General features: G+C 44.0%; 1 protein-coding gene across 1 annotated transcript in view; it reads right to left on the bottom strand.

Annotated features, from left to right (window-relative positions):
* Positions 1-12,613: 12,613 nt before the first annotated feature.
* Col6a5 (collagen type VI alpha 5 chain) overlaps positions 12,614-27,615 on the bottom strand; it is a 94,558-nt gene continuing 79,556 nt past the window's right edge. Inside the window, exons 37-40 of the mRNA XM_041677339.1 lie at positions 20,859-21,545; positions 19,353-19,449; positions 17,944-18,176; positions 12,614-13,849 (exon numbers count right to left, since the gene is read on the bottom strand). Of these exons, the coding sequence (XP_041533273.1) occupies positions 13,830-13,849; positions 17,944-18,176; positions 19,353-19,449; positions 20,859-21,545 (1,037 nt within the window). The 3' untranslated portion in view covers positions 12,614-13,829. The remainder of the gene's footprint in view (positions 13,850-17,943; positions 18,177-19,352; positions 19,450-20,858; positions 21,546-27,615) is intronic.

The following is a 27,615-nucleotide window of genomic DNA, read 5'->3' as shown; positions in this document are numbered from 1 at the left end:
CTACAGGCCAATGCGGGGATAGCATTTTTTTCTCAAGGAACGTCCATCTTCCCAGATAACCCTGACTTGTGTCAAGCTGACAAAAACAAAAATAACGTTAGCACAGCTTTCTGTGTAGATAAACGTGGGATCTGGGAATAACAGGAAGCAGGTGCTGGTGAATGGGATGGAGTGAGAGTAGCCTCTTTATGGCTAAGTACTGGGATGCGGCTATTTTAGGGCCCCTTGGGGAGAGCCCTGAGCTAACCAGCCTGTGCTGGCTTGGCCATCCTCCCTACTAGGAAGCTCACCGCTTTCCTTGTTTCCAGCGCAATCACCACTGAAAACAGTGGCATCCGAGTATAGCAGAGTTCTGACGACGTGATGCGGGCCAACCTCATCTAATGGAGTGAGGATCTAAACGAAATGACTGCCTCCAGAAGGAAGAGGAAATCCTCCCGACTGACTCTGAACTTTAAATGCTCCATCAGCTCTTCTCGAAATCTCCATGCTGCTGGCCTAACCTGCAGATTACAGATTTGTCATCTCAGCCCTATGAAAGGGGGAGGGAAAGGGACAGGAGGGAGTGGGATGGAAGGAAAGAGTAGAGACAGGGGAGGGGGAAGAGGAGGTGTCCTCTCTAATAGTGGCCATATTGTTTTTTATAAAGGACAATACTATTTCAAAAGGAATATGTGAAAATATCTTTACCAGAAAGAAATAATGAAAATGTTCCCAAACATGCTTTTAAATGAGTTTTCTGCTTTTCAGTAACAGTTTTCCCTAGGCTACTGAGAATATAACATTTTATCAGGCGCTACCACTGCAAGAGGGCACCAGGCAGCTGGATCTTCTACACGTGGGAATGCAAAATCATCGGTTAGCATTTCAAATGCAATTATTCACACATTTTATGAAATCCCTTTCTTGAGCCATGAGTAATTTGCCCCTATCTCTCTGAATTCTGGCTCTGAGTTTATGTTTTCTTTTTCCTAGGGGACTTTCTAGTTAGATATCAAAAAAATAAACTGTCTTTGGAAGCCATGGAAAAGGCTCATTTCCAATCTGCCTGCTCTGGTAGAGAAGTTGCTTTGCCTAGAGGAAGAGAGAGGCTGTGACTACTGTAGGCACCCCATTTTTCTTCCCTTTGTAGTGGAACTGTTGTTAGTTGTCCGGGATTATCCTCCCGTGAAGACTTCCTGAGACTGAATCTGTCTGATTAATCAGCTAACAACTGCCCCCAGCCATCCTCTGTCCTGTATTCTACACAGTGGGAAGCATGGGAAGGGTCTGTGGGGTCTGAGCTAATTGTTACTGTCATCATGCTAGGTGATGACCATGGTGGACAGCCTGAGCCACTAGGCATCAGCGATAATGCCATTTATTTCTATGTCTGTTTAAAGAGAGAAAGACAGTCAGTTCTTTATCCAAGGGGGAAGAAAAGAAAAAAAAAACATAGTGAGTTCCTCAAAAACATGGAAGAACAGATACCCTATGATCCAATAATCTCCAAAACACAAAACATAATTTAAGTGTATGGCCAAATGGTATAAAAATCAGCATGTTGATGAGATCTCCACGTTCCTATGTTCCATGCGGCTCTACTCATAATAGTCAAGATATAAAGCCAACCCAAGCATCCATTAGTGGATGAATGGATTTAAAAGAATACAGCATAGGCATATACACTCACAGGGATACAGCTCAGCCTTTAAAGAGGGCCTCCTACTGTTTACAGCAATGTGCTTGAGCCTGCGGAATGTTAGATGAAGCCAGACACACAGAGAGAATGATCGCTCTCATTTAATATGTGAAATCTAGAATGTCAAACTCATGGGAACAGAGAGGAAGTGGGACTGTGGAGATGGCTCAGGAGTTAAGAGCACGGTCTGCTCTCTCAGCGGACAGGAATGAAATCCCCAGCACCCATGCTGGGTGGCTCACAACTACCTCTAACTCCAGCTCCACGGGATCTGACACCCTCTTCTGGACTCTGAGGGCACCGTCACATATGCACATGCATACAGACATATGCATAAACAAAAAATAAACCTTTTTAAAGAGCAAAAAGAGATGGTTAGTGGACAGGTTTCAACCTGGGAAATGTTGGTGGATGGCTTTTCAGTCAGATATAGGAAGAAGCTAAGGGATCATGATTATGATTATGATGATTGGTGTCAAATAATAATTTGGCAGGATGTAGGAACAAGCCTCTGGGCCCACCTGGGAGGGATTATTTAGGTTAGGTTAGCCATTCTGGGGATTTTCTTGATTAAGTTTATTTGAGATAAGAACCACCGTGGGTGGCACCATTCCCTGGGCTAGCATTTCAGACTGTATAGGGAAGAGAAAGTGAGCTGAGACAAGCGTTCACCACTCTTTGTGACCGTGGGTCCAGTATGGCCAGCAGTGTCGAGGTCTTGCTGCCTTGACTTTCCTGCCACGCTGATGGTCTGGACCTTGAGTTGTGAGCTGCCATGAACCCTTTGTTTCTTAAGCTGCTTTTGCCACAGCAAAGGGAACTTAAGCATGGGGGAGGGATGTGACTAAAGAAAATGCTGTAACAGAATTCTGTTGTAAATTGTAGGTTTAGTAACAAAGGAAATGCCTGCTTCCACAGGGCAGATAACCACACACAGCTAGCTCTTCTTGAAGTACTTTTAAACGACAGAAAGCATTCATTCACCCAGAGACCATACATCCAGGAATGAGAACTGACGATGGAGAAGTCTTTCGGAGTGGTGATCAGTGATCTTCTTAGCAGAAGGAAGAAGGCTACAAAGTGCGTGTTGTGTGTGTGTGTGTGTGTGTGTGTGTGTGTGTGTGTGTGAGAGAGAGAGAGAGAGAGAGAGAGAAACAAAAATCATTCTTTCTTTAAAACCTTTAGAAATCCTGGTTGTAATGGAAAAATTAAAAACGCTGCCGATCTCTGGTGGTGGCAGGCAGCAGAAACGCTGCAGGTCCCCAAGCGGTGGCAGCGGGCCATGTAGCAGCAGGCAGCAGGCCCTGAGAGCAGCCAGTCCCAGGCAGGGGCAGCTGCAGGTCCCTGGGTGGTAGCTGATCCAGGGCAGGGAGACACGTGGTGGAGGGCAAGAGACAGAGACATAGATAGGCATGCCATACAGAGTTAGGTTGGATTTTTATTCAGTGGGTTACGGAGGGGGAAGGAAGAAGGGAAGAAGTAGGGGGGGAGAGAGAGAGAGAGAGAGAGAGAGAGAGAGAGAAGAAGAGACAGAAGGGGGAAGGGAAGAAGTGGGGAGAGGCAGAAGCTGCCTCTTCAAGATGGAGATGGAAAAGGGGAGCAACTCAGGCTGGAAGCTGAAGATCAGCCTGCCTCTGCGGACAGAGTGGGGAGTGGGCATGGCTTGTCTCCTAAAGAGACAGAACAGATCATTGGTATTTAAAGCAACAGGCACCATGAAAGATATGGCATGAAGTGGAGCCATTTGAGGGGGGTGAAACCATTCCTGAAGACTTGTTAGACTCTTGCATTTCCCTTCTTTCCTTGAAGTTCCCTCTTCCTCCACTCAGTTTCCCATCATCCATTTTTCCTCCCTGCTCCTCTTCCTGTCAGCCATTTCCCTCCCTGTCAGAGAAATCTCTAAAAGGGAGAACAAAAAGAATAGAGGATAAGAAACAGAGGACAGAAACGTTTTTAGGAAGGTCAATTTGGTAGATAGCATCTTCCTCAACAGAGAAGAAAAAAAAATCAAAAAAAAAATACTTCCATCATCATTTTTTTTCCTAGTGAGTCCATCCAGACCAGGTGGAGAAGAAAACAATAAAGTAGTAGCTCATCCAAGTGCAACAATGGGTTTTAGAAGGGTCGTTTGCAGGACTATGGTGACTCAAAGCCAGCTAGACACTAAAAAGTCTCACCCTAGCTCGGGAGTGGACTCACAAAACCGACCTTTCTGGAGCCCAGCTTGCAGGCAGGTACACACAGCAGGGCCACCTGCCCCTTGGTGACTATCTACTGCTTACAGATCCCTCCTCGGATATGAGACTGTCTGTGACAGGGAAAGGACTTTGTTCTGCTCTATTGTGCTTAAGAAGACTAGGGTCCTAGAAAGTCAACAGACACCAACGCTAGAGGCTTTCAGGCTATGTCATGAGTTCTAAGAATGAAATTCATGAACCACAGAAAGAAATATTTTATAGAGATCCGGAGCAGAAGGGTCCCTGAGAGTGAAATACCACTGAGCCTCACCACCTTGGAGTCAACAAGCTGGAGGCAGAGTAAACAGATCTGTTCAGTTTCCATTCTGGGGTGCTTGGCAAGTTCCAGTCATGTCCTTGGTGGATTTTCCTGGAAAGGGAAAGATAAGAACAATCCAGACTCCTGGTATCTCCAGCCTCCAGCCATAGTGGAACAGGGGACATTTTTAGCTTAGATGCTTCTGGCATCTCTTGCCTCCAGCTGCGGAGATGCTGCTAGCAAGCCCAAGGACATTCCTGTCTTTTAGCCAAAAAAGAAACTGGTCACTCCTGGGTCCTTTTACTCTAAACCATCTCCCCAGTTTCTACCTCCTGTTCTCATCACCTGGGACTGGGAAGTTTCTGAGTCTCCTAAATCTTACGTATATATAAAAAAATGTTTCCTATCTCCCAACCCCACCCCACCAGGAGGGAATATTGAAATCTGCAGGAAACATCTGCGCAATTAAATGAAATTTTCTCCAAACCAAAGGACATAGGTTGCCAAATTGGACAAAAATGAAAGAATGTACTAGTTATTTCTCTCTTTGCTGTGACAAGATACTTGATAAGAAGCAATTTAAGAGAGGAAGAGTTGGTTTTGGCTTACAGCTGGGACATGCAGTCCTTCGTGGGAGGGAGGGGGGAAGAATTGGTCACTTTGTGTCACCAGGCAGGAAGCATGGAGTGATGAATGACAACACTCAGGTCCCTTTTCCTATATCACCAACATTCAGGCTGAGTTTTTCCACCTGTTAACCTAAGGCAGAGAGTGCTGAGATCTTGGTTCCCTTTGTGAAACACATTTATTGAGTGTTTTTGGGCACCATGGAAAAGAAATGACTAATTCTTAAAGGTGGAGATATGGTTCAGTGGTAGAGCACTTGCCTAGCATGCACGAGGCTCTGGCTTTGATCCCCATTATCTAAAAGATAAAAGAAAATAAAAATGTTGAGATGTGCGGCGCAATGGATCAGGGGACAAAGTGGCATTAGGAACTGGACATGAGGCTTTCAGTCGGTAGAGCAAGTGTGAGTTTGGATCCTCAGCACTCACATAAAAAGCCACGCATGGTAGTGCACACCCAACATCCTAGCACAGGGGAGATGGAGACAGGAGGATCCCTGGAACTTGCTGCTCAGCTGGGCTTGCTGAACTGGTCAGCTCCAAGTTCAGTGAGAGACCCTGTCTCAAAAACTAAGGTAGAGAGCAACCAGAGACGACACTTGATATGGATCTCTGGCTTCCCCAGGCGCACACATATGGACACACACACGTACACATGCACAAAAAACAACCTTAGGTGTTTGTTCCGCCCAGTCCAACATGGCAGAGGTATGTTCACTGCCTCTGCAAGCCATGCTTATGGCCCCAGCTCCAGGGACATAGGGGGTCTATGGTTGCCATTAAGCAACTTAAAACACACTGCTCACAAACCCCATTTAAGTGCTTCAAAACCACACCAGCATAAACCAGGAAGCCAGCTCTTAAAGGAGCAATTTTTTGCCACTAACACTGGATCAGAAAGATTCTCCTTAACGGAGCCATGCCTCTGACAGCAAACAGAGTCTGTCTGAAAAAATGTGGCTACCAAGAAGTTGTGTTTAATTCTATTTTTTTGTGTCTAACATTCCTTCCCAAGCTCTCTCGGGTTTTATGTGGATGTGGTTGCCCCATGCTGGTGCCGTTTCATAGGAGTAGACTGCTTTTCGTTCCTGGCCACCCAGACCTGAATAATCACACAGATACTATATTAATTGCCACACTGTTTGACCTATTATCTTAGGATTCTTATTAACTAACTCTTACATCTTAAATTAACCTATTTCTATTAATCTATGTATCACCACAAGGCCATGGCCTACCAGTAAGTTCTGACATCTATCTCCTTTGGCAGTTACATCGTGTCTGCTTGACTCCACCTACTCTCTCTCTATAGCTCTGTTCATATTTCCTGCCTGGCTCTACTCTGCTAAGCCACTGGCTGAAACAGCTTTATTCATTATTCAATAAAAGCAACACATATACAGAAGGGTATCCCACATCAGAAAGTGACACATTTCTTAGCAAAATGGAGAAATTTATAAACTGTGGGTATCAGAAAGGCTTGTAAGAAGTATTCATCCTCAATTAAAATTATTTAAACTCTAAGAACAAGTGATAAAGCTAGAGACTTCAAAGTCAACATCAGAAAATGTTGTCAAATGTGACCAGATGCCTCATACTCCTTATGTGCCACAATGGACTGCACCCTCAAACCTTGAGCCAAATTAGAGCCCCTTTCCTTCACTAAGAAACTGGAAGGGAGCTGGGGAGATGGTTCACCAGATAAACCAGTTACCATGCAAGCTTGAGGACCCGAGTTTGGACCGCCAGGACCCACATAAAAGTCAGACAGGTGTGTTGGCTACCTGCAATCTTAGCACCTGAGAGGCAGAGACACGGCGTCCCAGAGATCCCAGAGACCCAGAGACTTCAGAAAGCCCAGAGACCTAGAGATCCCAGGGACCCAGAGATCATAGAGATCTCAGAGAACCCAGAGATCCCAGAAATCCAGAGATCCCAGAGAAAGCTAACAAACTACCTAGCCAGAACTGGGTCCAGCAAGAGATGTCACAATACATTAAAGTGACAATGATCATGGAAGACACCCAACATCAACTTCATTCAGGCTACCATAGGTACACACATACAAACACGCACACACACACGCACACACGCATATACAATTGTAAACACATGTGTTGATACACATACACACATGAACGTGGATCATATATCCATATACCTACCCAAAGAAGAAGGAAGAGAGAAAGGGAGGGGTGGGGAGAGAGGGGAGAAAGAGAAAGACTGAGAATGTATGAAACTTCAAGTGTCTGGAAAATGCCTTCCACACAGGTTCACAGGCACACAGTGAATGCAACCCCTATGTTTGGCAGAGGCTGAGCCACTCGCTGGATCCTGAGAGGCACCTTCAAAAAGGAATGCCATGGACAGATCACAGTCAACATCTTCAGGGATGTGCCCTTGATCGGTCAGCCAATCCCAAGAGGCTCACACTGAACACATACCCATAGGAGCAGCACTGAATGGACCCAGCAGGCTGTATATTTATACATCAAATATAATCAAAGAAGAGGTCAGTAATTCGAAAGGGCATGGGGCACTGTGATAAGAGTTGGAGGGGGATACGGTGGGTGATAAATACAGCACTCCTATAAGAAATTCTCAAAAATATTAAAACATAAAAAGCAACGATCAAGTGAAATGTGCCACCGAAATCTGCTAATGACAGTATGATGACGAAACCTACTGTAAAAGTCTGAAGTTCCTTGACCTGCTGTGAAGCTTATCAGTCATAGCATCACAGAGAGTCATCTAGGCTGGTTCTCAGCTGCTGCAGAAACACGCTGTCCTGAGCCAGATGCTGTAGAAAGCACTGTGGACAAGAAGAGTCTCACAAAGTCAGTTTCACAGGTGAGAAAAGGGGAGGCTCCAGTAAGTTAAGCCACAAGTCCTGTATCAGATAACCAACTCATAGAACAATTCCCACTCTTTTGTAGTTCCAAACTACACCTAGGATACATCATTAAAGCGTTATAGGGTGTCAACTAACAGAAAAAGATCACTAGCATTGAGAATAGAGAGTGATCCATTTATCCCAGTAAATGTGCTCACCAGACAGACACCCTGCTGGCCAGGCGGAAGTTCTCTTCCGTGCAGACAGCATGGGATGGAGCATACATAACTCAGCAGCAGTGGACGGCTGGGGAGCAACCCCTGCTGTTGGGACAGGGTGGGTGTGTAGAAAAGAGAGAGGCTCTTCTTAAGTGAGGACCAAAATAAGATGAAATCACCGGCTGGAGAGTTTCAGAAAGTCGTTAATTCCTAATAGCAGTGTGCGTACATAAGAGGAATTTAGGGGGATTGGTGCAAACCCATCCGTTTACTGATGACGATGAGAAAGCGGTCGGTCCTAAGAGCTCGTATTGTTTGAGAGTCACACTAATTTTATCATTTAAACATGTCCCTTATGTATATTCAACCATTCCTATCCTAAGCATCATTACACATTCCTGTCTGAATAAATGATAACCCCATGACTAATTCTCATCCTATACAATTCCCCATCCCTGAAGCAGGCAATGCCAACCTCAAAACAAGTCTAAGCATGCCCCCTCCTATCCTCAGGGGAGCCTCAGTGCTTCCAGAGCAGAATCTGCATAGTGCCCAAGGTTCTCACTGACTGACTGCCCTGTGCTTATATCCACGCCTTCCTCTCCCATAGTCCTCCTCCTCCTCCTCACCCCTCCCCTTCAAAATGTTATGTTTGTAGTTCAGACAAAATCCTTTTGGAGGACAAAGAGCTAGGGGAAAAAAACTATTCTCCTTAAATTCCTTTCCAATTTCTGGTTTTCCTGACTCTATCTAGTCATTTTCATTCAGCCCAACGGATCCCTTCCTGGGTATTCAGGTTACAGACGAAGTTTCCTGCTCTATGGTCCCACAGATGCCACCTTCATCATAGCATCACTACGCTAATGTGCAGCCATCCCTTTCCGATTCAATCTTCCTGGTTAGCTCATGAATCCTCTGTCCCCGCAGGCTCCATGGTAGACGCTCCCACCCCGTGCTATGCCGAACTAGAGAGCTGCAGGATGCCTCTGCTCCTCCATGGAACTTCAACAAATGATGTCTAAGCCGGTGCATCCCAGTCTCACACGGTCACACCAGTTCCTTGGGGACCTGGTTATGTGCAGAGCCTAGTAGAACAGATATGAGGTAGAGTCCACAAGTTTTGGTTTTCTGCCAGGCTCCCAGATACACCAACATGCTGGTCCACTCTGGGTAGTTAGGACCGTGACCGGGACATTTGTATGTTAATTCATCTTGTTTTACAGGAATGCTGGTAACTGGTAAGAGTTGAGTTGTGCTGTTTATTAATCTTTTCTCCTACCATCCATCATCCTGGAGCTGAATCTCTTTTTTTTGCTCGTTTGTTTAAAAGAGATCATAATCAGTCCACTCGTGAGCCAGTTCCCTGCACAGCTGCAGTCCCATCTGTGCTAATCAGCTTGCTGTTCCTGGAATAAATAGCCAAGATAAAGCAACTTAGAATGGTTGGAGGTTTCGGTTCGCTAGCAGTTGGCTGTGTTGCTTTTGACCCCGTGATAAAGCAGGACATCACAACAGGTGCCGTGTCAGAGGAAACTGCTCACCCCTTGGCAGCTGGAAGGAAGAGGTCAGCCCCCCCACATCCCCTCGAGAGGCACCCTAATGTCCCCTTCAAGGACTGGGCTAGCGTTCTCTCAGTAGGCCTCCACTTCCCAAAGTTTCTCCCACTTTTCTGTGGTAACAACTGGGGACTAAGCCTAAAATACATGGGTCTTTCAGGAGATATCCAATGCCCAAACTACAGCATCATCAAATATGATGAGAACTTCCTTATCAGCAGCCCTGTGTGAAGGGTTAGGTGTTTAAAAACAAAACCTTTTCTCAGTGAAGAATCCATATTCCCATATTCAGTTTGGAACTAGAGTCTTGGAAGAAGAAGAGAGGCCAACGAGATATAATCCATGAGACAGGGCTCCCCCATTTTGTACTTTTTGCCTAAAGACGGATTGTTATTAGGTTTCTACTAAGTTTCCAGAAAAGGAAGAGGTTCCAGATGATTAGTGTGGCGTTCTCACAGAGCAACGGAGAGCTACAGAAGAAATGCAGACAACGCCAATGCCAGAGTTCTGGGGTCACATCCCCAGGGTTCCAGCAGCAGGAGAGGGGTGCTGGGGCAGATGGGTTACTCTACAGAGGTGGGAAGGGGCTTCCACTTGGAAAGACTGAGCGGAGCCTGGACAAACCTCCAACTACACCAGCTAGCATTTTGGCCCCGCTGTTCACACTCAGATCAAAGAATTAGGAATTACATTCACCCTGTCGAATGAGGTTTTCCAGAGATATCACAGGACTCTTAGTCATCTGTAATTCTGACCAGCTGTTCTAAGTACATCATCTCATGTCATGCAAGGTTGTAGGGGCTTCACTGGTCATTTCTGCAAAAGCTTTCTGGTAAAATGGGTGCTTGATACACGTACCATGGTTCCTTTTGAGGGAATTCAAATTGGCCATATATTGTGGAATGTTCAAGATTTTTAAGAATAGTTTGCCCTTTTTAATGTCTAAATAACAAACTGTTTTTCAGCAACTCACCCTACTCTGTGGAGCATCAAAATTCCCAGGCCAGCCGCACTGGCTGACCAGCAAGCCCTGCTCACACGCGCCAGCTTCCCGTCCCTCTGGTACACAGATGCACAGCGCTGACTCCTGGGGCTTTGTCGCCACTCATGCAAGCTCTCCTCCTTGCCACTAAATCATGTTCATCTTTTATGGTGAATCTGTCCTGCCATCCCTTGCCTGGGTTTCTTCTAAGTGCCAGGCGCTGTCCTGGGAATTTAATGAGCCAATCAGAGATGCCCCAGCAACATCCACAAATGTGTGGACCTTTGTAATACTGGTGAGAGCCCGGAGGGAGTGGCCCAGGGACCAAGAACTGTACAGTAGGCAGGGGCTGCTCTGCTGTGATGGCTAATCTTCATCGTCAACTTCACTGGGTTTAGAATCACCATGGAAACCCACTGCCAGGTGTGCCTGTATCCATGGAGACCCACTGCCAGGTGTGCCTCTATGTCTCCAGAGAGGCTTAACTAAGGTGGGAGACCCACCCCTAAGGCAGATGGAATCATCACATGGGCCGGGGTCCCAGGCTGAATAAAAAGAAGAATGAGCAACTGTATTGACCTCTCCCTGCTCCATGACTACAGCTTTGGTGTGACAGCTTCAGCTCTTACCAACATGTGTTCCCGCTTGACCTTTTTTTTTTTTTTTTTGAGACAGGGTTTCTCTGTGTATCTTTACTGCCTGTCCTGGAACTTGCTCTGTAGACCAGGATGGCATCAAACTCACAGAGATTCACCTGCCTCTACCTCCCAATGTTGGGATTAAATATGAGCACCTCCACCACCCAGCTCTCTCTTGACTCTTAATATGTGTCAAACTGCGCTCTGCCCAACCTCAAGAGACTACTCGCTCCTAAAACTTACATAAACGCTAATTTTATATATTGTTTCAAGTTGCTTGTGCCCAGGATTCAGGAAAACTGCCTCTTGAATATTACACATTCCATGACTTTGACTTACTGACAACTCAAGGGGAAGGAAGATTTGGTAGCAAATTTTAATTCCTTCCCAATTCCTGACATGATCTTAGATGTAGATAAGGCTTTACCCGAGTTTTGCACTTTTTTCATGACTTCATTTATTCTGTTCTAAATTATGTAGTCAGGCATCTAAACATGTATAAAGAATATTTCTCTAATAACCCCTTAATACATCACAGTGCCAATTTTAGACGCCCCATTTCACCCTTTCCTACTAAACAACCTCTGCTTTCAAGTCTGGCATTTGGCTTAGGGGAAACGAAACAGATCCCTTTCCAAACACCCAGATCCTGTGCACATTTCAGGACCTCGTTCATTTAAGTGCCAGGCTGCCGGGGCTGGAAAACTCACTTTCAGTACCTGTGCTGATCCACTTTCCTGGATTGCCAATTTTATCCCTGCAGAGGGAAGACTCCACCCCAGGCCGTGGAGCAAGGAGAGGAATGATGGGATATTCCATTTTCCTAGCACTGACCTCCAGCGTTCTCCATCATTGTCCATGCTTTTATTAGCATCCTCCGTCACCATAAGGAACACACGGTTTTGTTTCTCTGGTTTTAAAATGTGTAGGTGATGTACAGTGTATCCGTCTGCCACTTGTTCTGGCCCGCTGTTATCTTTGACACTTACAGATGTTGATGACTGTAGCTCTAGGCTATTGGTCTCACGGCTCTGCCGTATTCTGTTACAGGCACACGACACATCAGCATATATAGGCTGCATTAACTCTGCTCGACACACACTGCTGTATCTGGTTCCTGTGCATCTGTGTGAAAGCTTCATGCATCCCCCTGTTAACGGGATTGTTGCTGAACCAAAGGATATGGTTAGAAATATAACAGATATAACGGATACTGCTTCCGTGTTGTCCAGAGTTGTAACAATGCTTCCACCAATGGTGTAAGCATCTGTGGGCTCACATCCTTGATGCCAATGTTCCTTTCAGTTTTGGAATCTGATGCGTATTTCATATTGAGACACACTTACAAAGTTCTTAGAGGAAAACAAAACAATCCAATAAATAGTTTGTTTTAGAACTTTTCAGAGCAACAAATGCCCACTTAAAATTAATTGACTGTATTATTTTTAAATTACGTAAACAACAACAGGCATAGTAAGGAAAATTATGCGGAACAAACACAAAATTATCCACGGTGTTATCCGATCAACACACTCGTCTCATTTTTCATGCGATGCACGCTCATTAATTTGGTAATTGCTTGATGCCTTAACCAAATTGAGTGAGTTTATTAGTATATATTAACTGTACAAAATAGTGGGTTTCATTATTGACATTTCCACACAGGCGTTCAAAACACTTAGATAAAATTTGCCTCCTCTGTTACTCATTTTTTTCCTCTTTTCCCTTAAATCCCCTTGACTTTTGTCTCCTTTCCAACCTCCCAGCCCCCAAATTCCACACGTGAGAGAAAGCAGACGATCCTTGTCTTTGTGTCCACCTAGCACAAGGGCCTCCCGTCCCATCTGGCTTCCAGCAAATTGTTTTCATCTAAGTAGCACCACACTGCCTGTGTACGCCGCGTTAAACTGAAAGATTTCGTAGCTAACTCACTACCGCTTTATCTTAGCCTGTATGTGTATTTCCCAAGTATATTTCTGCATGCTTTCCTGGACGTGTGATCTAAAGGGTCTGAGTTAGACGACAGCTAACAAGAATGCACAGAACAAGTTTCTGGGTCAGACCTGGTTTCTCTTTTAGAAACTGTTTTTTTTTTTTTGCTGTATTGTAATTCTTTTTTTTTTTTAATTCTTAAGAACAGATCTGTTACCATGTTTGCATGTTGACAGGTTTTCTTTCATAGCAAACCCCAAGTGGTACACAAAGCAAAGCACCCTAAAATTGGAAACAAGTGTTCCCAATGTGAGCAAGCCGCCCTTCCCTCCCAGTTTCTTCCTATGAATTTGTTACTTTGTAAACGTCCAGGTAAAGAAAACCCACAGAGGACAGGTAATCAACGCTGGGTGTAATCTCAGGGTCCTATTAGAACCAAAACCACTGAGTTTACAGTTGTACAAATGGGTAAAAGACAACCCTAGGGCACTCCAATTATGAATTGCTCTTACTCAAGGGTCTAGTTTAAGATGTAGATGTAATGACAACTATGAAAAAAACCTCATCTTTTGGAGGATCACCTCCAAGCTGATCAAAATGAACAGAGCCGTCACAGCAAAGGCTGCTACTTCTTCTTGTTCCATGTTCCCAGGTCCCCTGAGAGATGAAGCCCCATGCCTGCTTCCGCACGTCTGCTCCTCAATGTCTTTATTCTGAAGAGTCCTCTCTCTCTCTCTCAGGTTTGGGACTGGGAACAAAGTTTAGTTCTAGCTCCTGCCCCCTACCCTTCTAATAAATGATTGCCACTTCCAGCTGCAGCCGCGCAGGGAATCCCGTATGCCAGGGGCACTCTTCTCTCCCGTGTGCTTAGCTTGCATCCTCGCCATCTGCAAAGCATTCAACATGCACTGCTCTTAGTGTTATGACATTGGCTAGCCGTGTTCCCTCCCGAGCCTGTTCCCACAGGTGCCACGCATAAAACAAACGCAATGCGTCTTTGCTAGTTTCAACCGTCAAACCGAAAGTCCAACCTAGAGTGATGTGCCCATGCAGAATGAAGTGACCATTGCTAAAACTGAGTAATGCATATGGACTGTGGACACATGATCTGAAATTTCCTGCTTAGTGGCTTTAGGAGCTAGGATTATTACCTAGGCATATGAAGGGGGCGATGATTATCTAGGATATCATCAGGCTCAGCTCAGAATTCCTGTGGCCTTTTTACTACGTTCATTTCCAGGACAACATTTTTCTTCCCACCCCGCCCACCCGGATCCTGGCTTCCCCCAAGTGAGCTTCTGATGGCTAACACTGGTACCTGCTACCCCTCAGGGGCTGCTGTTGAGCAATGGGGCAGCTTTAACCGCACACTCCGCGAGGATCTGGGGAGTATAGCCTTCCCCTACAGTAGCTCTTGGTCTATCCATCAGGGATGTGGGAGGGAGGAAGACCCAGCTTCTAGCCTTGGATCAGGACAGCTCTGCCTCTTAACTCAGAAGCCCAATTCCCAGGCAGGCCCAGGCTTTGGCTGCCCTCTACAGGACTGTGCTGACACAGCGCCTCCTTCCCTAGGTAATAAATACTTCCTCCATTGCTTGATGGATTTTCCTACTGTTTTGTGAACAGATCCCATGAACACCGCTGTCAACTCAGGGAGAGCTTCCGCTGAAGATGGTGTGAGGATTTTCGCTGAGCATCTATCTCCAGGGAGAAATCATACCCTTTTCAGCTTGCACCTTGGAAAATTAATATCTACTTTTTTTCTTAAAAATTTGAAAGTATGTAATTGCAATATGCTGTAATAGCTGACATTTAAAAACCAAAGCTTCCATGGGGGCTGGAGAGATGACACAGAAGGGAAAAGCCAAGTCCCATGACTTGAGGTCAATCCCTGGAATCCACATTTTAAAGCCTGATATGGTGGATATGGTGGCATGCATTTGGAATCCTAGCACTCCGAAGGTGAAGTGGGAGGCAGAGACAGGAGGATGGCCCAGATGCTTGAAGGCAAAGCCAACCTGGAATATGTACTCCTCCTCAACACAGGGTGAAAAGAGAGTAGAGGCTGGGTTCTCTGGCCTCTACACACTCATAGACACACATCATTCAGAGGCAGACATACAACAATAGCACAGTTTAAAATGTTTTAAAGTGACACTTCTATTTTTTTTTCTTTTTCAGACAGGGTTGCATGTACCATAGGCTGCCCACGAGCTCCTACTCCTCCTGCCTAGGCCTCTCGAGTGTTTGGATCACAAACATATGCCACCACTCCTGGCTATGTTTTTCTTCTAGCTTTTCCAACAAAACCTAAATATCATAGTAGTTTGATATCAGTTATCCATTATATAAAATATGTTCAAGTCAGATAATTTATAGTGTTCATTTTTCTCCTTAAAGTTCAAGGATTTGGGGGGGGGGGAGCTTCTAGTCCAGTTCCAGCACAGAATTTCATGCCAACTGTAAAAGATTTATAAGCTTTAAACTCTAACGACTTGCCTGATTATACTTTCCTGTTGGAAAAAGTGTGTGTGTGTGTGTGTGTGTGTGTGTGTATTTCCTATACAATATGTCTATGCTTTTAGGTATTAATTTTTTGTCCAGATGGGATAGTATTAAAAATTGTTACAAAATCTTATATATGTAAACTTTGATCATTTTAATGGGGAAAAATAAACATTTTATTGGAAGTGTATTTATTAATTATATGGGTAATTTTATATTATTTTTACTTCTGTCTTGACCATTTCCACCCAATCTGCAAAGTTTCTTAGGAAGATTTTATATCTGGACCAAAGCACCATAATCAGGTGCAGGATGGCTGAGAGACACACCGCTAGCACATGCGCATGCGCGCGCGCATGTGTGTGTGTGTGTGTGTGTGTGTGTGTGTGTGTGTGTGGTGAGGGTGGGGTCAGAGAATTTATAAGACATGAAAGAGAGAAGGCCTCTATTATCTCTCACACACAAATAGATGCTCTTCATGACCAGCTCTTTAGAGAACCACAGTATGGCAAGTCCCTGCGTGTGCCCAGCAGAGAAGCTGGCGTCTGCACCCCAGAAGGAAACGCTGGGCTTGCCCAAGCTCCTCATTAGCAGTGGTGGAGGGCCACGGCAGCCACGTGAATTTTAGATCAGAAGTTAGGTCGGCAGCCGAATCCAAGCCGGCACCCAGGGCCCCTCATTCCCAGTCTTGTGTGCTCCCCACAACAGCTGTCTGAGTCACTCAGCAGGATTGCAAAGAGCTGGCACTCATTGTCTTTTCAACCCAGGTCACATGCTGCTGGAAACCTGTCACATTAGCCCGTGAAGCAAGCTCTGTCACTGTCTTCATTTTGCAGCTGAGGAAATGGTGGCTCAGAGAGGCAAAGAGACAACATTCAGCATCAGATGCTCAGTGACTGTAGAACTCTGGGCACAAAACCCTAGCTCTGCACGGTGGCTCCTAATCCAGTGTCCGGTGGGGGCACCGCTGTGACCGGAGCTGCTCTCAGACTCGGACTACCAGCCCAGTAAAGACAATGAAATCCCCTGCGAACATGGACCACACACCAGCAATCGTGGCAGTGTTTGGCAAACTTGACCTGAATCACCTAGGGAGCTTCATAAATAACACCAACTCTGTCTCATCCTCAGATAATAATGTCACTGGTGTGGGTGTGTATTTATTCTCAATTAGAAGCTACTACAGATAGTGCTGTTATATAAACCCTAGTATGTGACTTTTGAGATAAACATTCTGTGTGTGTATGTATGTGTGTGTGTATATATATATATACACGCGTGTGTGCATGTGTTATATGTTATACATGTCACATGTATTATATATGTGCTGATATCCTGTTATATATGTTTGTCTATACACACATATACATATATGCATATAAGCTCTGTTGGGTTTATATAATTATCCTAGTTAGGGTTTCTATTGCTGTAATAACAAAAACAACCTGGAGAGAAAAGGATTTTTTACCTTACACTTCAAGGTAATAGGCCATGACTAAGGGGAAACAGAGCAGGGAGGGACCTGGGGGCAGGAACTAAATCAGAGGCCATGGGGAAGTACTGCTTACTCGTCCCTCAAAGCTTCTTCCAGCCTGTTTTTCTCATAGCACCAGGTCCACCTGCCCAGGATTGACACTGCCTACAATGGGCTGGGCTCTCCCATATCAATCACTAATTTAAAAAATGCCCACATAGACCTACCTACATGCCAATCTGGTGGGGGCATTTTCTTAATTGAGGTTCTCTCTTTCCAAATGAATCTAGCCTATATCAAGTTGAAATTAAAAACTATCCAGTAAAATAATGTAGAAAAATTATAGAGTTGTATTACCAGCTTCAGCGTGAGTCATTAATATTTAATATAAGATAATTTCTCATGAGGTATTGGAGTGAGCTAGACTCTGGGTTGCTGTGCTGGAGTCCTCTACAGATCCCTGTTCTCCATTCCTCATTTCCTCTCTAGCCACAGATCCATAACTGCCTCCCACCCCCACCCTGTAAAGAAGCTGCCCTTGGCCTTCATGTAGATCTCAGACCCACAACAGCCTGTCCTCTCTGGACATCACTGAAATCATGGCTCAGCAAGGAGGCAACGTCTGAAAGCAGGGGAGCCTGGGCTGCAAAGGCAGACCTGGAGTGTTGAGACTCAGGAGGCTCCTCGCCTACCCAGCATACAGCTCCTTGTGGTTCTTGCTTGTCCTCCACCCCCTACCCTTAGCTCCCTGTCTCCACACCCAGCCCTCAGGACTACTTTCTTCTCTTGTTGTTCTAAACACAATCAACTCCCTTCCTACTTGACTGAGATTTTCTCTCCCTTGCCCTCTTATCTTAGGGGTTCCCTGTATTTCTGCATAAGTAGCACTTTTTTATCCCTCTATGATCATTTCTCCTTACCCCCATGCTTTTTAACCCCCAGTAAAAAGACAAGCCAGACCAAAATACTTCAAGGTCTTCCACAACGACACACGTAGGCTACCTTGCTTGTCATTCACAGGAGCAGCAGTTTCTTCCCAGTGTGGTTCTTCCTTGTCATTCACCATCACTTCTTCAGAGGAGAAGAGCATGTACAACTTCTGGATCAAATCAGCAGTGGTCCCCGAATGGTTACCGTGATTGTCCCTTAGTACAAAGAAATGTTGCTCCTGGGAACTGGAGTCTCCAAACTGCTCACTGTCTCTTGTTTCAATTTTGTACACCTCTGGGAAAAGACTAGAGTGAAGGACAAGAAGGATTTAGGTAGTTAGACAAGCCCCTTGTTAGACTGAATGTACATATGGTCATATAAGAGGACGGAAATCCACCTTATGCATGTGATAAGAATATTCCTAATGTGGCTTGTGTGTAGCTAGAATATTTTCTGTCCCGCTGGTCGCCCTGGACCTGTTTTTCTCTGCCTTCCTGTTTTCGAAGCTGCTTATTGAAATAATCACTGTGAGGCTTATTATCAGTTACAATTGTCTAGCCAGTATCTTAGGTTTCTTATTGGTTAGCTCTAGCTATTAAATTGACCTATTTCTATTAATCTGTGTAGAGTCAAAAGGCTGTGGTTTACCCGTGTGAAATGTTACTCCTTCGGCGGCTACATGACGTCTCCTTTGACTCCGCTTATTCTCTCTATCTCTGTTCAGATTTCCTGCCTGGCTTTACTCTGCTAAGCCATTGGCCTTATTCATTAGCCAATAAAAGCAATACATATACAGAAGAATATCCCACATCGTTGTGCGTGAAATTTGATACAGGACAATTTTCTAATATTCTGAAGGAAAATTAAACACATTTAATCTCAGAGATTTAGGATTCCAAACTAATGCTGTTCTCAGTACTAAAATTTTATTAGCGATTCATGGTTTTGCTTTGCAAAGTCAGAACTCTCCCTTCAATTCTGACATGTGCTATCTGAAGGCTGATGTTTTCTTTGTTGTGTTTTTTCTTCCAATCTTTGATATTGTAGGCTTTGCTTCAGTACTAGCCAATGTGAGTTGCATTGTTTAGTTCTTGTTTTTTTGTTTTGTTTTGTTTTTTCAAGATAGGGTTTCTCTGTAGCTTTGAAGCCTGTCCTGGAACTAGCTCTTGTAGACCAGGCTGGCCTCGAACTCACAAAGATCCGCCTGCCTCTTCCTCCCAAGTGTTGGGATTAAAGGTGTGTACCACCAGTACCCGGTGCATTGTTTAATTCTTAATATCAGATAGCTTTGATAAAAAACAATAGATATGGTTGCCTATAATATAAAATGTGGTTTTATCAGCAACACAACATTCAAACCCCCCCACACACACTTGCACAGCCCAAATTTTGCATCCTGAAAATGAAGATGTCATTCACTTCACATTCTTTAGGGCTGTTTTCTGGGCTGTCCTCCCCACACCTGAGGTTTCTTAACTCACAAGAAACTGTCTTCTGTGCCAACATTCTCTGGACTGGGGAAGGTGATGTTCGCACACTTGGCTTGCAGCTCTCTGGTGGGGTATTTGTTGATAGCACCTGGAGACAGAGTGGAATTCTTAGTGTGGTCTTTACCTTCCCACATAATGACTACCACCCAATGCCAGGTCATCTTTTCCTGGAGATGGGAGTCTTTTCAAAAACAAATTCATCTTCTCAAGGACTTAGCAAAGTCTGAATGCTGGCATTAAAAGACCTTCTTCTTGCCAAGTCAATGAGATACAGCAGTAATTGAATTAAAGGTTCTCACGCTCTGTGATACAATTCAAGGACATCTCTGAACTCCTTCTGTTATCTATTTCTCCCTCGTCCCCGCACCCCAGAAATGGAGGCTCTTCCTAGCAGGCTTTGTTGGCTATTTTTCCCTCGCCCCCGCACCCCAGAAATGGAGGCTCTTCCTAGCAGGCTTTGTTGGCTATTTCTCCCTCGCCCCCGCACCCCAGAAATGGAGGCTCTTCCTAGCAGGCTCTGTTGGCTATTGAACTTGTTTTCCATATTTCTATCCTGGGATTGAGATAAGACATTGCTTTTGACTCACTAGTATATATCGCCTAATTTCCAGGATTCCTGACTCTAAGGTGAGTCCTGGGATTGTGTGTGTCCCAGAACCGCTAAAATTCTGGTAAACAATAAAAAGGTTCCAGCCACTGCAGACAACCACACAGCATGGTTTTTGCTCTCTCCCTGACTCCCAGCACAGTCCAGGACATGTTCAGTGCTCTAAGAATTTGGGCTATTTCATACCTCTGCCTAAAATTACAGTGCTGAGGGTAGAAGCTGAGGCAGCTACTCTCAGAGTGCCACAGTGGGAAACACCTTTCAAGCTCCACTTAAGCTAGATGTCTTGAACAGAGGTTCTAGAAAATACCTGCACCTATGAATCGTAAGAATTCAAGTCAGAACCAAGGATGGTTAATAATGACAAGGTAGACCAGATGTCCTTGGAAAGGTAGAGGGGTGATGGCAATGAGGGTTTTGTTTATTGCAGTAGCACACTTAGTTAAAGGTTTAGTGTAGTTTAATAGGAAAGAGCATAGTCCTGGGGCCAGAATGTGTGCGGTAGAGTCTAAAATCTACCAGGCATTAATGCAGAACTTTTGAGCACTTTATTTAATGTATTTGAACCTTAGAAAAGGAGTCTAAATTCTTCCCTTTGAAGGCTATGCTGAAGATTAACTGATGTAGCCATTCAGAGAACCGAACACTTAGTAAATGTTCAGAAGACAGCCTTAGAGGAAACCTTTCACCTATTTGAGGAGCTTCTGTCTGGAACTTTAACCGTAGCGATGCCCAGAATCAACAAAAGTTTTCTCCGAGATTCTTCCACAGACTCCTGCTCATACCCCAGCACTCTCTACTAAAATGAGATGCATTTGACTACACAGGCTGATGAACTGCATGCAGAAACATCAATGAGGCAATAAGGGAGAAAGGCTTGAGAGACTTACGTCTGATCGAATGGACAAATGGCTTGACGAACTTGATGATATAGTCCATATCTGGCTTGTGTATCCGGCCAAGCTGGACTAAGTGATGATCCAGGGGGTGGCTTGCTAATCCTTCTAACTCCATGTCATTGTGTACAGGACCAAAGGAAAATACAAATATGGAGTAGCCTTGGCACTTGGCTCTCAGAGATGCCTTCTGTAAGGCTTCTTTGTCTAGAGGGCTGGTTTCACCTGCAGATATTATAAAGATAACTTTGTTTTTCCTCAGATTGGGGGTTCCTACAAAGACATTGTCAATCGTCCACTGAAGAGCATGACCAATGAAAACATCTCCATTGAGCTGCTTAAGAGACTCTTGGAGATGATGCTTCATTTGCTGTATCCTGTTGTAAGTGACCAAATCAAACTCCAGGTAGACTGGGCACTCTTCAGTGTTTGGCAGATAGCCTGGAGGAGAGTAGGTCAGGACAGCCACTCTGTCTCCTAAGACAGAGGTCAGTGGATCTGGGGCGATGTGAAAGTAATCCAGTACTGAAGTTGTAAGAGCTTTCACATCCTGAAACACATCGTTTCCTACTCTTTGAGAAGCATCGATGAGGAAGGCCACATCCATATAATAGTCTTGAAGAGAAACATCTCCAGGCTCATCAGCAAGACCCAGTTCTTCTTGGCCATGATTTCCATGTTCTGCAATAGAATGGCCTGAGTCACTCAGAGTGAAAGGGTTAACTTGAAACTCCTAGGACATGAATATAAGTACATGGTATGGGGTGTCACTGCTCTTCATTCCCATACCATGGCAGACATCACTAATCAGTGCCATAGTAGATACCACTAATGAACCTCAGCACTTGTTCCCAGATGTCTTCTTCAAATTTGTCTTTACTCAGCACAGAGAATTCTTTCCATTTGACACATATTGTCTGAGTTCCAGTGCTTGCAAGGCAGGCATTGTCCACCGCTCCATCTCTCCCTCCCGTCCAGCTTGCATTCTGAGGCAAGCTGTTTTGCTGCAGATTGTCCCTTCCAATGATGCTGCTTTAAATTTATGGGATTATGAAAGCTTTTCTACACTCCTGGAAAGGAAGGCTGGCTGGGGAGATGATGAGAACCATCAGCTCAAAAGACAGAAAGTAGATGGCCAAGTCCTTTTCCTCTCTGGGAGAAGTGTGTTTGTAAGCATACTCAACCAAAAAGTAACTTTCTAACTGGCAAAAGATGTTTTGATCACTATTTCTGCTCAATCTTTCACTGTACGCTTGTACATTTATTGTTTTATTTAATCCTCAATGCAATAAAATTAGATAAATGCTATAAAATTCAATATGAAAACAGAATGAAACAAACACATGTTCACCATGTGTTTATTAATATCAAAAGTGCTTTATTAAACAGTTTTCGAATATTCAATGAACCCCGCATTCCTGGAGAAAATCTACTACCTTTTTGTCTATTCCTGGGTTTGACTTGAAAAATCACTTTTTAGAGTATTTTTGTAATCTATATTATTAAAAATGGTGATCTAAAATGGGTGTGGTAGTACACCCCTTTAATCCCAGCACTCAGGAGGCAACCAGATCTCTGTGAGTTCAAAGGCAGCCTGGTCTACACAGTGAGTCCCAGACCAAGCTACTTAAGGAGACCTTGTCTCAAAGTAAGTAAGTAAGTAAATAAATAAAAGAATGGAGGTCTGGTGGCCGGAGAAATGGCTCACTAGTTAAGAGCGCTTGTTCTTACAGAGGACCCAGGTTTAGTTCCAAACATCCACATGATGGCCCACAGCCATCTCTGGAATTCCAGTTTCAGGGAATCTGACATCCTCTTCTGACCTCCGTAGGTACCAGGCACACACATTGTGCATACACATACATGCAGACAAAAGACCCATACACACAAATAAGTGAGTCCAATTTTTTTACATGGTTATATATAGTTTTTCTTTCATTTAATTTCTCTGTCTGGGCTTTAGTATCAAAGTGATCTGATTTCAAAGAATGAGTTGGTAAATAGTATTTCCTCTTTAATTCCCTAGAAAAGTTTGTAAAGAATTTGTCAGTTCATGGCTGAATGATGGTCCCATGCCTTTAATCTCAGCACTAGCGAAGCAGAGGCAGGCAGATCTCAGAGTTCAAGGCCAGCCTGGCCTACAGAGGGAGTTGCAGGACAGCCAGAGCTACAGAGAAACCTTGTCTCAAAAAACAAAACAAAAGAACAACAAGGAATTGATATTCATCATTACTCAAGTTTTGTTGAATGTATGGTAAAATCATGGGAAGGTTTCAAGTACAAATTCAATCACTTTGGCAAGCTAGTTAGGTTATTTCTTTTTGAATAAACTGTAGTGATTTTTGTATTGTAACAAATTTGCATCTACTTTATATGTAAAAAATGCCTGATTACATTTCCTGGTTACACTTTTGATGGCTGGAGAACTTGGAGAATGCCTCCTCTCTCTTTGCTAACACTGGCTACTTGTGTCCACTTTTTCTGAGGAGTCTGATTATAACTTTATCATTTATGATTTCAGAGAGCTGACTCTTGGCTTTATTGATTTTTTTTTCATTTCTTGTTCATTGAGTTCTTAAATGTTATTGCTTCTGCTTATTCTGAGATTGCTTGTCTCTCTGTTTCTGGCTTCTGAAGATGGAAATGGAGGTCACTGATTTGAAGCCATTTTCTTTTTGTCTTTCTTTTTTTCTTTCTTTTTGTCTTTTCCCCAGCATAAGCATTTGATGTTAGAATTCTCTCATAATCATGCTCTAGGAGAGTCTCAACCATTCTGGGGTGTTGATTTCATTTTCATTCCTTTCAAATTGCTTTCTAATCTCTTTATTGATTTCCTCTTTGGCTATGGATTATTTCAAAGAGTTTTATTTATTTTACAAAAAGTTTGGGAACTTTTTTCAGAGAACTTTCAGCTAATTATTTTTTACTTTAGTCTATTTGGGTCAGAAAATATATTTGTTATGACTTTAATCCTTTCAAATTCTTGGGCATTGTTTTATAGCCCACAATATGGTCTATTTTGGCAAGTATTTCATGAGCACTTAAAATAATGTGCATTCCACTCTGGGGTGGAGGTGCCAAGTAGGTTACATTAGCTGAGAATGTTGCAAAAAGTGTGTCTGTTTTCTATTTTTTCCACCAGATATTGGGAGAGAATATAGAAACTCACTGATTTTTTTCATTATAATTATCTGAGCTCTTTTTCATTTTGAGTAATTTCTATTGCTATATTTCAAGTGAACAGCAATTTTTTTTCTTCTGTCAAATCCAAGCTGCCTTCCCTTAATCTCCTATCTGGTACACTGTTCTTCCTAACACCAAGCTCCCTCCCTTAATCTCCTATGTCGTACACTGTTCTTCCTAACACCATGGTTTTCGTCTCCACAGATCCCGTTGAGTGCTAGAGAAATGGCCCCATGGGTGAGAGCTCCTGGTGTGGATCTGAGTTTGGACCCCAGCACCCAGGTAAAAATTTGGGTGTGGCTGCACCTGTAATGCCAGCACTGTGGTGTGCAGAGACAGAAAGATCTCTGGGGCTCACTGGATGCTAGCCTGGCTCCATCAGTGAGAGACCCTGAAAGGAGTAAGGCAAAGAGTGGTTGTTTAGGACACCAAATGTCCTCCTCTGTGAGTGTGGATGTAACCACACACTATGGGACAATGGTTTTACCCTGAAAAGATTTGTTTCTTGTACTTGTTTAATAAAATGCTGATTGGACAATATCCAGGAAGGAAATAGAGGCAGGCCAATGAGAACAGGTGGATTCTGGGAGAGGAAAGCTCAGTCTGCAGTCGTGACCCAGCTGCAGAGGAAGCAAGATGTGACTGTCTTACTGAAAAAGATACCAAGCCACGTGGCTAACATAGACAAGAATTATGAGTTAATATAAGTTATAAGAGTTCATAAGAAGCCTGAGTTATTAGGCCAACCAGTTTATAAATAATGTAGACCTCTGTGTGTTTCTTTGGGACTGAATGACTGCAGGACCAGGTGGGACAGAAACCTCTGTCAACAGAATGGTGCTCGGTCAACACACACACATACATGCATATAACACATACATGCATAACACACACACCACATATATACACACTATACACCACACACAACACACACCATCCCATACTCTGGTGAGTAGCACAGGAGAGCATTTAGAGATCTCTGGAGATCTCTCTGTACAGCTCTCTCCTGTGAACCTTGGATCTTGGTTTCCCAAGACTCTCAGATCTGTCTCCTCATCTCTGAGAGCTTACTAGGCTCACCTGACATTCCTTCTGCTTCACCATGGCCTAGAAGTTCCCAAGCCAGGAGGCTGGAGTAACTGGGCTGTTCACCTCATATGGTTTTAAATTCCCAGTATCAATGATGTTCACTTCCTAAAGCCCATTGTTTAACTATCGCTTCATCTGTGTGGGCATTTTATCCCCCAAGTTGGTTATTCTGCATTTGGTCCCAGAGAAGGTTCCGATATGAAAAACTGGTCATATTGGGTAGAAGTGGGGTGTGTGTGTGTGTGTGTGTGTGTGTGCGCATGCGCGAGTGCGCACGCTTCCTTCTCCCAGTACATGAAGAGCTGGGCGCACATGTACCAGGTTCTCAGAACATTTATACTAATATACTAGCCAGCAGGATTTTGTACTTTGCAAGCTTGTTGGAAATATACCGGCTTCCCATTCCTCACCAAGATCTCAATTTGAAGTTCTCACTGAACTTCTAGTGCAGATAGAAGTCCTGCTTAAATTGCTAATTAGCAAAGAAGTGAAGACAACAGTGTGTCTTGTAATACCCTTCGCTGTCAGTGCACCACAGTGCACATCACCGACAAGTCGCCTCTGAAGTTGTTAGGCACGGTCTGATGGACCGTACAGATGCAGGCACCGGTGTTTCTGCCCTTGGGAATTTACAGTGCTGGACCTGGGTTGTCAGCAGAGGCTCTCTCTGTTTTCCAACCACAGTTTTTGAGTTTTGTAAATGGGTCAACAGCACGTTCTTCTAAACAAAGGACATGATTCCATAGATGCTGTGGTAGAAGGGGAAAGATTAACTGGCTAGGGTAATAAAATGGTTTTCATGCATGCCTAGAAATATTTTGGTTTTAGAGGGTTTTTTTATATAAATAAACTAAAATCTCATTTCCCCTCAAATACCTAGCAAAAAAATCCTTTTCTCAAAGGGCACAAACCACCTACCAAAAAATCTCTAAAAATAGGTTCCCTCTGTGCTTAGAAGATTTTCATGAAAATCAAAGAAACTAAATATAGATGGTTGTGCCTTGAAAATTCTAAAATTTAGTCCAATGCAAAGTATGATTATTCTATTTTTAGTCTAAATTCATGTTATTTGGGGAGACTTGGGCTTCAAAAATATTTCTCCTTTAAGAAAATCTGGCAGAAGCTTAAGTATAACATGCACACAGCTCTCAGCAATGCTCTATATTCTCACAAAATGTCAACAGAACTAAACTCTCGCCTTCGGTTCTGTGGTTAGTTAACTCTGTGGTTCAGTTAGTTGAAAGGGCAGAGCTGGGAGAGCTGGCTCACCATCATGCACAAGTCTTGGATGAAATGAATAACATAGTCAGATTTCCAAGGAAGAACACCCTGGGGAAATTAGCCTAACTTTATCCAAAGATGTGCACCATAGAGCCAAGTGACAGGGGGAGTGGGTGTGGAAGGGAAATTTAGGGAGACTCTTGGGTGCATGAGTCCTTTGGACTAAACTGAGTGCGCTGTGAGTCAGCACGGCTGTCTGTCACAATACTTGTGGGGAATCGCAAGACATTTGTGAGTTACCTAGTAGGCTGGCTTGGAATTTAACCAGTGCCAAAATTAGCCATGGGTATATATATATGTGTGTGTGTGTGTGTGTGTGTGTGTGTGTGTGTGTGTGTTTTTCTGTTTGTTTGTTTGCTTGCTTGGACATGGTTCCTCTGTGTAGCCCTGGCTGTCCTAGAACCCACTCTGTAGACCAGGCTGGCCTCACACTCACAGAGATCCACCTGCCTCTGCCTCCTAAGTGCTGGGATTAAAGGTGTATACCACTGCCCCTCAGCTTTATCATGGGTATTTCATAGGCTATGTATAAAGCTGAGGCTAAGTTACGTATGGAGTTCTATTCATGTGAACAATATTTGATATTTCTTTTTTAAAAAATTCTACCTCTCTCTCTACCTCTCCCCTCTCCTTCTCTCTCTCTCTCTCTCTCTCTCTCTCTCTCTCTCTCTCTCTCTCTCTCTCTGTGTGTGTGTGTGTGTGTGTGTGTGTGTGTGTGTGTGTGTGTGTCTACCATGTGCATACCTGGTGCTCACAGAGGCCAGAAGAGGGTAGAAGATGGCCTGGAACTGGATGATTGTGAACTGCCACGTGAGTGTTGGTTCGCAAACCCAGGTCCTCTGAAAGAGCAGCAAGTTCCTTTAACGGCCTCGCCTGCTCTAGAGCCCTGTATAGCTGGAATTTTTCAAGTTCAACATATTCTCAACATTCAGACCATAAGATTAACAATGCTTTCTTTTCTGTTTCAACTTTCTGGTGCTAAAGCAAGTGTTGTAGCCACTTCAGGCCTGGTGTTCAGTTCTACATGCGTGTCTTCTCTCTTCAAATCTTCCTTTTGACACAAGGATGGGATTTCCATTACTCCCATTTCCCATCTGAGCACACTGAAGCTTGAACATGGCCAATGATTCGGTCAAGAAAGAAAAGCCTATAAGAAGTAGGGCAGGAGCTAATCCCAGATCTGTCTCCATGTCTGACT

The sequence above is a fragment of the Microtus oregoni genome, unplaced genomic scaffold, assembly GCF_018167655.1.
Source record: "Microtus oregoni isolate MIOR12 unplaced genomic scaffold, Mior012 000028F_ref0000031, whole genome shotgun sequence".
Taxonomy (NCBI): Eukaryota; Metazoa; Chordata; class Mammalia; order Rodentia; family Cricetidae; genus Microtus; species Microtus oregoni.
Note: the sequence above shows the minus strand (reverse complement) of the source record. Positions and strands in the feature narration are given on the sequence as shown.